The following is a 13,867-nucleotide window of genomic DNA, read 5'->3' as shown; positions in this document are numbered from 1 at the left end:
CAGTGACCACTGATGTTGCTACTGTGTGCCCCACACCTACACAAGTGGCACACCTGACTGGCTGCTCCCCATCTCTTTCCTTCCTACGACTTCCTCAACCCCCAAGAAACAACAGTACTAAAACTAGCTTAATTAACATCCAGTGGCTTAAGTGCCAGGCGAAAAGAGTCACACTCCTCTCTTTAGCTCTAAATGACCAAGGTGAGTGAAAAAGGGATGTATGAAAGCCAAGTTAGGTCAAAGGCTATGCCTCTTATGCTGAACAGTCAAGCTGTGAATGCAAAGAGAAAATTCTCAGAAGAAATTCACAGTGCTACTCCAGCGAGCACACAGCTTCTCATGGACACGAGGCTGCAACTGACTGCCCTAAGCAGATGACTCAGACCGGAAGAAGATGCCTCTCCAGGGCTATTGGAGAAGTCGGTGTCTGGCTTCAAAGCTAGACGGCCAACCCAGTTCTTCTATTAGCGGCAAAATGCACGTGGGACTTCAAGTCAAAACCAACAAGTGGAAAGTGCGTTTGGCTTGTGGTGCAGGTCTTTAATCCAGCACTTGGAAGAAAGAGGACGGTGATCTCTGGGTTTGAAGCCAGCCTGGTCTAGAGTCAGCTCCAGAAGCACTCAGAGAAGCCTTGTCTTTGGAGGGCGTGGCATGGGCATGAGGGGTAAACAAGTGCCTCTCACCTCCTTTGCAGTCGTCCCTTCCATTCCCATTCAGCAGAGCGGACTCTCTGCTGTGTGTGCCCAAAGTCTCTGTTGCATTTTCTTCTACAGACAGGTGATCTGGCTATTCAAAGAGAAAAATGACAACTTCTCAAACAATGGTCACTGCATAAAGACGGCTACATCCAGCTTAGGAGGGGCTCACTGTGCACACCACCGACCTCATCGTCCTTAGATGCAGAAAGTGCCGAGGGTAAGCGGCTGTCACAGAGCCGCCCGTCCTGCACTGTGCTGATGTCCAAGCTCATTTTGGGGTTGTAAGTGTGTGGGTAAAGAGATTCTGGAAGATGCTTATACTCTTGAGCACACTGAAACACAAGTGGATATTTTAGAAAGAGGTTTACAGTGAAAAACTCTAGCATATAAATAACCAATTGGGACCTTGGAAATGACTTAGCCAGTAAATGTACTTGCCCTATTAATTTGGTAACACGAGTTCAACCGCTGAAACCATATTAAACTGTAAAAGGAATAAAATGACCTCTGCACACGCCTACACACACAGTAGATTAAATAAACGTGTAACAAACTGCCGTCACTTCCAAAATGCACTGTGTATTAAAGCATAAACTCTAATCCTGCCTCTGCATTTAGCAAGGTATCAGCCATTCTAGACAGCACCAAGAAAAGCATAGCTAAAGTGTATCAGGATGCTAAGTCAACTGTCCTCAAAAATTATACACTTTTTCATCTTTTGTTTTTATATAATTTGAATTACATCTTTATCTATTTACACTGGGGTGGGAGGCAGGTAGGGTGCTGCAATCATGGACTGTGGAGTTGTGGAGTTGGTTGTCTCCTTCTACTCTGTGGGCCCAGGAACCCAACTCAAGTAGTTGGGCTCAGTGGGGAAAGCCTTTGCCTTCCACGCCTTTTACCTCAGCTACTCTTCAGATAATTTTTCAATGACGAAAAGGAATCAAAGTATTCATTTAAAATTTAGTAAATATTCAAGCAATAAAAATGTTAAGTTCTGGGGATAGAGAGATGGTTAAGAGCACTGACTGCTCTTCCAGAGGTCCTGAGTTCAATTCGCCAGAACCACATGGTGGCTCTCAACCATCTGTAATGGGATCTGATGCCCTCTTCTGGGCACTCGAGTGTATAAGCAGACAGAGTACACATATGCATAAAAATAAATAAGTAATAAATAAATCTTTAAATACAAAAAAAACCTTAAGTTCTGATGCTAAAACAAAACAACGCCCAGAACACAACCTACATATAGCTCAGATTTTGGGAGTCCCAAAGGCCCTTATGTCCACATGGTGTTTGTCCAACAGGGCCCCTCGGGGTGTGCCTGGAAAGCAGTGGAACCCGAACACTTTCTACCACCTCTTTCATTTCCCAGCCATGAAACGGGCAGTTATTGGCGTGCCCTGTCACGCAGTTAGCTAAGATTAGCAAATGTATTTATATTTAATGAAACTGGCTTGTAGTCTGAAACACTGTACATTTTCACCCACCGAAGGAGGGAAGGAAGGAGGGAAGGCACTGCTCACCTCTAACAGCCAATGCTCCGACACGACGTGCACCCCTCTTTCCTTTGCAGATTTATACTCGCGATTACTATCATTTGCCCGACCCTGGTAAATGTAATGAGTAACTGTCTCATCAAAACTCCACCTGAAACAACCAAATATGCAAGAGGAATAACTAAGGGAAGCGACAGCCTACTCCGAACAAAACATTCTCACACAAAACTCAAGGAACTAGAGAACAGGCAAGACTAGTAAATAGCAGGTTCTGTATCCTGACAAATGTTAGCAACTCCATAGTCAGGTACACCATGTAGGAAGATGTCAGAGGGATACTTTTGAAATATTACTACCTTCTTTAAATTTTTAAAAGTCCTTCCATTTTGTCTTAAATGTATATCACTTTTTAATTACAATAAAAAGTATTTAAAAGTTAATAAAACTTAAAGGCATTCAAATCCATGTCCAGTCACTGGCCACCACCCTGTTTATTGACTCTAGTTAGTCCCTACCACACACTGTACCTGTGTTTAGAACTGAGCTCAGGCCTCTGGATATGCTAGGCAAGAATTCTACCAGAGCCTGAGACTACGTCTCTTAGGAAAACACTAGAGACAGGATCTCACTAAGTAACCCTGGCTGTCCTGGCACTATGTAGACCTCACAGAGACTCACCTGCTCCTGCCTCCCAAGCACTGGAATTAGTGGAGTGTACTACCATGCCCTGGCAAGATATGTTTTTTTAAAAATGTAAAGCAAACTAAAATATCTTTAATGACCATTTTAATCTAGGAAGACTTGCTACAGTGGTCAGTACTACTCTCAGGAAATCACTACGGTAGATAATAAATGCAGTCGGTCCCAGATGCACTGACTATAAACTCCATGAAGGAACTTCTTTAAACTATGCTGGTCACTTATGGATCACAAGCTTCCAGAACAGTAGCACAAAACAGCTTCACAAGCGTGTGCTGGTTGTATAAAGCATACGAATGACTGCTTTAATAAAATAAATCGAAGTTTTATTAGACGTGTACACAAGCAAGCAAAGCCAAGTCTTCCTTATAAATGAACATGAGGGGTTGGGGATTTAGCTCAGTGCTAGAGCGCTTGCCTAGCAAGCATAAGGCCCTGGGTTTGGTCCCCAGCTCCGAAAAAAAGAAAAATAAATAAATGAATGAATGAATGAATGAATGAATGAACGAACGAACGAACGAACGAACGAACGAACGAACGAACGAACGAACGAACGAACGAACACGAGACTTTCGGCTCTCTCCGAGCTGCGGCTGGCGGCAAACATAAAGGTGAACCTACCTGTACTCTGCTCCCAGTGAGGCTGCAACCCCATTTAGCTCACTCTGCTTCTTACTGAGCCTTTTACTCACGCACACCACAACTTTGTCAAGCGGTTTCGGAGTCTCTTCCTATACGTGGAGAATAAAGAAAGAGATCAGTCACAGTTCTTTGACATGCATTAGGGACACCTTTCATTTAATAAGAAAATGGTATTAATAACCTTCTCCAAATGGGCACCCTTTAGCTGAGGGCTAGCAGAAAGACAGCCGGTGTTTCGTGAACTATTTGCCAAAGCAGTTGTCAGGTTTCTGACGATGACTTCAGAGAGTGGTGAGCTCAGTTTCCGCTTCTGGCTGGCAGCATTTGGGGTTTCTAAGGCTGCAAGTGCATCCTGGATTTAAGAACAAGGAAAAGGAAAAATAAAGAGAGGAAAAGGGGGACATAGGAGGGAAAGAGAGAGAGTAGGGAGGAAAGGAAAAAAGATTACATCTTTGAACTCTTTATCTCCAAAATAAAAAGCATGAACTATAATTTTTATTTTTATACTATAAAGAAAAAATTCCATATTCTTCACCAAGCATTCAATAAGGGGCTCAAGAGGTGGCTCAGCAGTTCAGAGCACTGGCTGCTCTTCCAGAGGACCAGGGAGTCAATCCCCAGCTCCCTCCCATACGGTGGTTCACAACTATATGTGACACTAGTTCCAGGGGATCTGCACTCTCTGGTTTTCCTGTTCACCAGGCATGCACATGACATACAGACATACATGTGGGCAAAACAACCATGCACATAAGAAATAGATTTTAAAACAGATAAACAAAACCATTAAGCGTACTTACCTTATTAGCAGTTAGCAGTAAGTACTTAAGAACTGAAATTGCAATTACATAAAAGACCCCAAACTAAAGTGAATACAGAAGGAAGCAAGTAAGAAAGGATGTGTATAAGAAATTAATTATAATAGGTAAAGGTCAGAATGAGTCAAGAGTGAACAAAATGTTCAATGATATAAAATACAAACTCAAAGGGAGGGAGGTTGAAAACTGGACACAGAGAGCTCCATGCAGTGTCTGGCTCCTTTTTCAATCAGTCAACTGAGCTCAGAGCTAACCAGGACTGCACTGGAAGCTGAAAGTGGGCATGTATCTGCCACCTTCATAGACAGGTAGGTGTTCCTGAGCACCTCTGAGGAAAGTTCTAATAGCACTTCATGACAATAGGTGGTGACAGTTCTACAACAGACAGATGCCTCTCATTTGGGATCTCTGCAGACTACAATGGAGAAAGCCATTCTTTTTATCCAGCCTCATATGATACCAAGGAATGCATGCTCACAAAGACAAGTATTCAAAACAAAATTCTGGAGTTTCATTTAGTAGTGCATCCATTTTCTTTGTTTACTACTTAAGGGTCTGTGAACTGGGCAACTTAACAAGTTGTCAGGACTCACTCCATGACTTAACGTGATCCACGACAAAAATGGTAAGCTCAAAGGAGTTCTCCTGTGTCACAAGGCAGTGCTTTCCTTCTGCTTAAGGATCACGGGCAGAACATTAATCACAGAAAGGGATTTTATGTAAAACTGCATACTAAAGAATACTAAAGAAGCCATTTTGATTTTCAGAAGAGACACCAGAATTAGTAAGATTAAGGGTATACTTATTAGCCTAGAATAAAATGGTACTGGGTATCAATATTTATTTATTTAATATTATAAAATATAATATTATTTTATAAATAATAATAAATATATTTTTTTGTGCCCCTACACAGTAGTAAAAAATGCCTAAAATGCACTTGGATTTCTTGTAGATTGAACCCATCTTCTTCTCATGTCTGCCAGGCCACTATTCTATTACAGACCTACCTCCACAACCCTCTTTTTTTTTAAAAAAAAAAAAGCAAAGAATTGCTGGGTAGTGGTACCACAAGCCTTTAATCACATCATTAGGGAGGGAAAAGGAGGCAGATATCTGAGTTCAAGGGCAGCCTGGTCTTCCAGGACAGCCAAGGCTAAAACACTAAGCAAACTAACAACAAACGTACTTTTTGTTTGAGGCAGGCTTGAACTTGCTGTGTAACCTAGACAAGCCTTGAATTTATGACCCTCCGCCTCCGCCTCCTAGTTATTGAGATTATAGGAAACACTACTAGGCCCAGCTAAAATGTCATTTAACCTTCTATAAGCAAATTATCAAAGGAAAAATGGGCTCAAGGATACAGAAATCTCAAGCAATGACTTACTTTAACAGCTACTTGGAAGGCCAAAAGCTCCCTCCTCAAAAAGAGGTGGAAAAAAAAAAACCTTGAGGATCTGAAAGAAGACTATTTGATAGCCTTTGATTTGGTATTTGATAGCCTTTGATCTGATTTCATAAGGTGTCAGATCTCACTGTCAGATCAGTCAGAGAAACACTACTTGTCTTCTTTAAGAGGAGTGACTGGAAAGGTAAGGAGACACTAGGCCAAGCCCAAGGCACACTAAGTCACCCAGAAAAGGTAGCAACACACTTAGTATTTAAAGCTTACAAAACCATTCCATCAGACTACTTCATTTCAAAGTGATACTCAGAGGTTTAATCTGCCTTGACCTGTGTTCATGAGCAATACAGAACTTGAACCCAGAGTCTAACTTCATACTACACAGCCACAGCTGTTACCTCAGCTCTGAGCACATATTTATCAACATCTCTGGATGACTTTCTATTATAAACTGTAGTAGCAATGAACAATCTGGGGATCTACATTTATAAACCATTAGTGACATTTTCTCCAGGCCTTACCGTCACATCAAAGGATGGCTTGAAAAGCTTGTCCTTGGACAGGAACTTTGAGGGTGTGTCCAGGTGGAAGGAGGGTTCCTTCTTAGGTGGCTGTCTCACTGGTGGGGAGGCCAAGCCCTGCCTGTTGTGCTGTGAGATGACAGCATGGAAAGCTTTACTCTGAAATCGGTTCATGTCCAAAGGTGTAACGGCCTTTTGTCTGTGAATTTCCAAGTGTGCATCAGGATGTGCTGGAGAATCTGGATTTGGACTCACTCCATTTGGTATGTTAGTTTCTAATACTTGTTCTACAGATTGAGAATGAAAAGAAACAAATGAGCCACAAATATGAGCTTTTACTCTTATATGAGGCAAAGTGACATTTTAGTATTTTGTTAGGTTTTTTTTTTTTTACATATTGTCTCAGTATACTTTGAACCATAAGATTATATTAGTGCTTTCTAAGAAGCAAACCAGATAAGCATGTTGTGAGACAGTTCTCACAGACCCTGCAGGTACAATAACTGTTGACACTGTAGCATAACTGTCATCCACAAAGAGAACCCTGCAATCACAGTTTAAAAAAAAAAAAAAAAAACCCAAACTAGTTAATTTATGATTTTGTGTTGGGCTGCAGTCAAAAGTCATCTTTGTATGAATGCATCCCACAGGCCATAGGCTGGACACACCTGCACCCTCCTGCCTCGGCCTCACGAGTGTTGGGCTTCAGAGAAGGGTACCACGAGTGGCCCTGATTCCAGAAGGTATATTAAAATATACGCTGAGGAACAGAGACAGCTTAGTGAATAAAGTGCTTACTTTGCAAGAATGAAGACCCGAATTCAGGTTCTCAGCACACACAGGAGAGCTAGGTGCAGTGGTGTAGGCAGGCAGATCCCTGAAGCTCACCTCATCAGTGAGCTCCAGGTTTAGTGAGAGCTAGGTGCAGTGGTGTAGGCAGGCAGATCCCTGAAGCTCACCTCATCAGTGAGCTCCAGGTTTAGTGAGACCCTGTCTCTAAAATCAAGATGGTGCATGATAGAGAAAACACACCATGTTGACCTCTGGTCACACAAACATGCTCCTCATACATCACATACACAAATAAACATACTCACATACAGGTATGTGTGCATACATGTGCATGCATGTATATATTAAATCGGACACACATTAACTGAAACAATTATAAATTCATTCACAAAACAAAACAGTGTACTGACTCAGTCAAGAAACAGTAAGAAGAAAATCCCCAAAACATGTACTTAGAATCAAGTGTAATCACAGTCTTGGAAAAGCCCAGTGAGAGGTTCCTCCTCCTCACGCTCACTGCTGTGGCAATGGAGCGTGTCTAGTCTGCCTAGGTAGCAGGCAAGAGCTGTCCTCTCGGGTGCCCCAAGGTGCTGACTGGCCTCTGCAGTCTGCCCAGCAACCCACCTACCATCCAGAGGCTATTCGTATCCACCCTTCTCTGCCTTCTCCACTTTCATTCAACATTAAACAAAACACCTTTGACTACTTCATGCCAAGCCCGTTGCCAGACAATAAAGGTAAAGAATTCATGAGACTTGCACAGTACACAGTCCTTGCCTTTACAGTTTATAGTTTGGCAGAGACAAGAAAGCAAACCAGCCTCTCTAAGCAAGACAAATCCCACCGAAAAGAAGAGTTCGAAGATAAGACAAGGCCATAACTGCTAAGTCAAAGAAGTCATCTATCCTAGAGAAAGGGACATTCAAACTCAAGATCAAAGGAAAACAACTGTGCTGGCTGACTTTATGTCAGCAAGCCACAGGCTGGAGTCACTAGGAAGAGGGGACCTTAACTGAGAATATGCCCACCAGATTGGCCTGTGGTATGTTTTCTTGACTGATGGTTGATTTGGGAGGGCCCAGTTCACTGTGGGCAGTACACTCTGGGCAGGTGGTCCCTGGGAAGCAGGCTGAGCAAACCCTGAGGAATAAGCCAGTAAACAGCACTGCTCCATGGTCTTGGCACTGGTTCCTGATATCCCTGGATGAGAGACTACAAGTTGTAAGATGAACTGCACGCTTTCTTCCCCAAGCTGCTTTTGGTTGTGGTGTCGTATCACAGCAATAGAAAGTAACTGGGACAGCAGCCACGAATTAAGTTATCTTCCGGGAACACACAAGAAAGCCCAGAGAAGCAGCGAGGGCACATCAGCTACACAGCGTGCTACTGCAAGCCATAAAAGGAGCTACACTAATTGGGATAGAAGCTCACACCTTTCACAACACTGGTAGGCCGAGTGTGCACTTTACTAACTTTCAGGTCGTACTGACAACACATGGTACAGGACACACTAAGCACCTGTGCTGGGAGATGCCACCACTGACAAACACCCAACAAAGACTCACAGGACCCACCAGAGACAGCAGAAACAAATGTTTCAAAGCAAGTCCTGGAACATTCATATTTCAGAAGCCATCAAGTTATAAAATACATAAAAACAAAGAGTTCTAACCTTGTTTAGGTGCACTGTCAACCAGAAAATGGTTTTCATCTGCTCTCTTCCCCATTCTAGCAGTTTCTAAGAGCCACGAAATATTAACTGCTGGCAAACTCCATTTCTTTGCAGCTTCATATTTAGAACCAGTCGGTTCTTTCACTATAAGATGTGTACTGGCGAGCATGCCTTTCTTTGCATTGGATTTGCGGACAAAGAATTCTTGAACACTAAAATTTACATGGAAATAAAGCAAATGATCATACACAATTAGCCCATTTAAAAAAAATAATAGCATTGCTAATGTCACAAAAACATAATCTGGGTGGTGGCAGTGTGCACCTTTAATCCGAGGACTCCAGAGGCAAAAGTAGGCAGACCTGAGTTGGATCAAGGCCAAACTGGTCTACAGAGAGTTCCAAAACAGCCAGGGCTACACAGAGAAACCCTGTTGTGACACCACCCCCACCGAGAGAGAGAGAGAGAGAGAGAGAGAGAGAGAGAGAGAGAGAGAGAGAGAGAAAGAGAAAAAGGAAACACACACACACACTTATTAACAGGTGATAGTTTAGGTTTTTTAAAAAATATGTGTGTGCTTGCACATGTGTGCACACATGCCTGTGCAGTCCAGAAGAGGACATTAGATCTCTTACAACTCGAGTCCTCTCTCAGAGTAGCACTTACACTGAACCACCAAGCCATCTCTCCAGACCCAGTCCAGTCTACCTTAAACTTAGCTAATCGTTTACAGCTGCTTACTCTAGGATAAAACTAGCAGCCATTACTTTTCCTAAGACAGAAAGGAAAAAGAAACAAACTTCCTTAACTTGTAGTCATCACACCCACCTGACTTTCCCTACAAAAAGAAGGCATGGAACCATTACAGTTTTAAAATAGATTATGTTTTTATTTACTATAACTTTCCAAAGGGTTTCATACATAATCTGAATGATCATCTCAGTTTTTATAAATCTCAGTATTTTACAGTCAAGGGGAAAAAGGAAACTAGGCGACTTACTCAAGAGGGAAGGGCATTAAAGGAACAATGGGTAGACACAGCCCAACACTTGAGACTGAAACAATTTAGTCTTTCCTAATTTTGGGTCTTCTGGTTGGTTTTCTGTTGTTTGGGGATTGTTTTATCTCCCAGTAGTCTTTTGGCTCATATCCAACACTGACACACTAATCACAGAGGTCTGGTGAGAGCTGATCTGATTATAACCCTGACAGGCTTCAGAGTCACTAACGATACACACATCAGTGCTTGTGAGGAGTTTCGAGGTTTGTGGGAGACTAAAAGGCCATCCTAAATGTCCGAGGCATTATTCTAAGTCTGTTGATTCCTCTCCCTCCTGGTCTCCTAGGACAGTGGTTTTCAACCCATGGGTTGAGACCCCTCTATCTCCAAATCTTACTTACATTACAATCTCTAACAGTAACAAAATTACAGTTTTAGCTGAATTTATTTCCACTTTAGCCATCATTTTCCCCCAGAATGTCTGAGCTTGCTGCTTGAAAGCATTATGCTCTTTACATTCTTAATCTAAAAACATTTCCCATTAAATATAAGTTGGTTAATTGAAATGTATTGATATAGCTGATTTTTTTTTTTTGGTTCTTTTTTTTTTTTTTTTTCGGAGCTGGGGACCGAACCCAGGGCCTTGCACTTGCTAGGCAAGCGCTCTACCACTGAGCTAAATCCCCAACCCTGATATAGCTGATTTTTACCCTTTTTCAAAGGTCTTTACTATTAATTATGTAACGACCAATTAGGGAGGTTGAACTACTGAAGGCTTTTACAGATAACTTTTAATTCCTTTATTTCCAAAGTGGTCCTTGCATTCCTTGCAAAGTGCTCCCTTGCAGTTCTGGTTAAAAAGAAGAGAAACAATGGATATACATTTAAAAAGAGAAAAAGAAAAAAGAAAAAGAAAGGAGGAAGGAGAGAAGGAAGAGGGGGAGGCATTGAAAGGCACAATGCTTAGAGAAGCACAATTCAGTAACAGCCCACATATCACCACCACCTTTCATAGTGACTAAGCCAATGGGAAAAAAAAAACCAATGCTTGTCCACAGCCTCAGCAGTGTGACAGATAGAGACCTGTGTATGAGCCAGTACTTACCCATCAATCACACATACAAACAATATCCTAGCCAAATGTAATTAAGTCAAAACAAAGAAAACACGATGTGGTTAGGATGCCATAGTAGAGCCCTTGCTTAACATGTACAAGGCCCTTGGCTTAAAGCCTGTGTGTGTGTGTGTGTGTGTGTGTGTGTGTGTGTGTGTGCAGCAGATATACTGAAACTATGACATACCTTGCTCCAAGATGATTTGCTAAGAATACCAAGGAATCTCTTTCTGCTCCCACACACTGACTGAAGGAAATCACACAGTCCTCTAAAGGAGTCATTCCTGACATTACTGAGACTGGCGTGAAGAGGGGATTCGACTTGGGATCAACTAATGTCTGGTTGTCTATGCATGTAACCTTTGAAAGCAAAAGCAATAAAGCTACTATAAGAAACAAGTGGTTAAGAAAAGCTCAAGTTACAATAGTAGCAATTCTAGTTTAAAGAAAAAGGGATTTTACATAGACTTGAGTATGCTCATTCTTGGCACATTCCAAATGATATTCAAAGAAACATACAGACACCACTTCTTCACATCTGCATATTAAACCAGCAAGATGGATTCCTATACCAAATGGAATTTACCTTAACGAATGCTAGTGCCATGGCCCTGTGACAGCGATTTCCTGATGCCAGTGTTAGGATCAAGAAGTACAGACTTTGAATTCTTTGAAAGACAGTTTTGGTGTGAGAGTGTGAGTTTGTGCATGTGAGCTAGAGCCTGTACATCCTAGAACTGTCAAATCGCCAGAGGCTAGGCACAGGGACAGGATCAAGATGTTAAAGGTCTTTAAGGTTTTTAAAATTAGGATTATTGTATTGCATACAAATACACACATGAAAAAGTACACACAGTACATGTGAGAGGGCACACAGCGAAGGGAAAAGGAGAGGGAGAGAAAGAGTGTATGCGTGGAGGTCAGAGAACAACTTCTAGGAGTCCTCTCCTTCCACCACGGTTCTAGGGCTCAAACGCAGGTGGGTCTGGCTTCCACACTTAGTTCCATTATCCTCTAGGCCATCTTGCTGGTCTCCCATTCCTATATTTTAAAACTGCCTTTGCCCAAACCAAATGCCAATTTAGGTAAACTGACCAGCTACAAAAGCAAACACAAAGACTCTGGCAGCCAATACTCCTTCAATGCTGGGTTCCAACTGTCAGATGTTTCTTACCAGCCATGTGTTTGTAACAACTTCTGCCACTGTCGCTTCTACTTCACATCCCAGCAGGGGAACCACGGCATAGTCAGCAACAATTCTGCTGGGAAGGGACACAATCTTTCCAGCATGCTCTCTTATGATGTTTACAATATTACATTCATTTTCAACACTAAAACCCAAAACAAGGAAACTCTTTTGGCTAAATAAGCCTTCCTCAGGAACTGTAGAGCCATCAAGGAGGCAATGACTGACAGACGACTTGTTTTCCTCTTGCACAGAAATGTGAGTGGAATCATCACAGGGCTCAACATGAGCAGAACCACCGCAAGGCCCAACTTCAGGCTCTATAGCTTCAGATAGCTTAGCTTCAACTGGAAAAGAAAAAGGCAAGTTTTCCATTTGATAGTTACTAGACTTAAGAGTTTATTTCCTACCAGCCAAAAAGCTAACATGGTGGACCTAGGCTTCCCCAAACATGTAGCAAATGCACAATTAGATCTCCATGTAGATCCCCTAACAACTGGAGTCAGGGCTGACTCTGAATCTGTTGCCTATTTGTGGATCCCATGCCCCTAGCTGGGCTACCCTGTCTGGCCTCAGTGGGAGAGGATGCACCAAGCCCTGCAGAGAGTTGATGTGCCATGGTGGGGTGGTATGGAGAGGAGGGGAGACTTCCCCATCTCTGAGGAAATGGGAGGCAGGGACTACGGAGGGGACTGGGAGGAAGGGGGTGGATATTGGGATGTACAGTGAATAATAAAAAAGAAGTGTTTATATCCACGGGGTGTGATGATGCAGAGGTTTAATTCAAATACTTGGGAACCAGAAGCAGGTGGATCTCTGAGTTGGAGGCCAAATTAGGTTACAGAAGAATATCCAAATCACAAAGCTACATAGTGATTTCCTAGGAAAGACACAAATCTAAGAATTTGGTCATTTTAATACTTATAAAAATATACGATGAAAGGAGGCTCTGTATTCATCCCACTTCAGGTTTATCCCAATGTTGTTAAGTATCACCATCTTCAATCGAAGAACCACTGTTAGGTCAATTCTAGCACAGAAAACCAAGTTTCCAGAAAATTACAGTCTAGTAACTATATGGTTTTTCTGCTTTTGATTTTTTCCTTTTAGTTCTTTGTTTTGTCTTTGTAGGGTCTCTCTAGTCCTGGCTGGTCTGGAGCTTGTTATGTAGCCCAAGTTGGTCTCAAAATCACTCTGCTTCACAAGTGCTGAAACTAAAACCTGTACCACTGAATAAAATTAGAAAAATAATAAAAATTTTGTTGTTTCCCACAATTAAACAATTACAATTCAATAAGGACTAAAAAGTGTGTGTTTACAACTACAAAGTATATATATTTTATGGTGAACTAGATATAGCCAGCCCGAATGGAAGAGGCCTGAAAAACCAACTACTCAGAAGGCTGAGGCAGGAGGATTACAAGTTTAAAATCTACCTGCCTTATGGAGGAAGTCCAAGACCAGACTAGGCCTTAAAACTAAAAATAAAGCAGGTAACAGCTCAATGACAAGTCTATGCCTGGGTCACGTCTCAGTACTGCAATAAAGAAACACGTAAACAACCTGGATACGAAGTTCAAAGACTCATCTACAACACATCTACTCACAACACAAACTAGAAAAGAAAAACAGGAAGGGCTCCACAGGGTGCTCTTGGCACAGGGTAACGCTCTCTTTTCATAAATAGACAATATGTGATTATTCACCACAAAATTCTATCTTGTGATATATCAAATATTTCACAATACACTGTAAAAAGAAGGTTCATTCATTCTAACTCTGCTGGTAATTTACCTTCCTACACTGATGAAGCTATACACT

At 42.0% G+C, this 13,867-nt stretch overlaps 1 protein-coding gene across 4 annotated transcripts in view; it reads right to left on the bottom strand.

The window, feature by feature from the left end:
• Topbp1 (DNA topoisomerase II binding protein 1) overlaps positions 1-13,867 on the bottom strand; it is a 48,413-nt gene that overhangs the window by 20,334 nt on the left and 14,212 nt on the right. For all 4 annotated transcript variants that reach the window (XM_063266447.1, XM_063266450.1, XM_063266448.1 and 1 more), the window contains 9 exons: positions 12,035-12,393; positions 11,048-11,220; positions 8,747-8,958; positions 6,283-6,569; positions 3,720-3,890; positions 3,518-3,627; positions 2,225-2,348; positions 884-1,030; positions 684-786 (listed from right to left, as the gene is read on the bottom strand). In XM_063266447.1, coding sequence (XP_063122517.1) covers positions 684-786; positions 884-1,030; positions 2,225-2,348; positions 3,518-3,627; positions 3,720-3,890; positions 6,283-6,569; positions 8,747-8,958; positions 11,048-11,220; positions 12,035-12,393 — 1,686 coding nt within the window. The remainder of the gene's footprint in view (positions 1-683; positions 787-883; positions 1,031-2,224; positions 2,349-3,517; positions 3,628-3,719; positions 3,891-6,282; positions 6,570-8,746; positions 8,959-11,047; positions 11,221-12,034; positions 12,394-13,867) is intronic.

The sequence above is a fragment of the Rattus norvegicus genome, chromosome 8, assembly GCF_036323735.1.
Source record: "Rattus norvegicus strain BN/NHsdMcwi chromosome 8, GRCr8, whole genome shotgun sequence".
In the NCBI taxonomy this organism is placed as follows: domain Eukaryota; kingdom Metazoa; phylum Chordata; class Mammalia; order Rodentia; family Muridae; genus Rattus; species Rattus norvegicus.
Note: the sequence above shows the minus strand (reverse complement) of the source record. Positions and strands in the feature narration are given on the sequence as shown.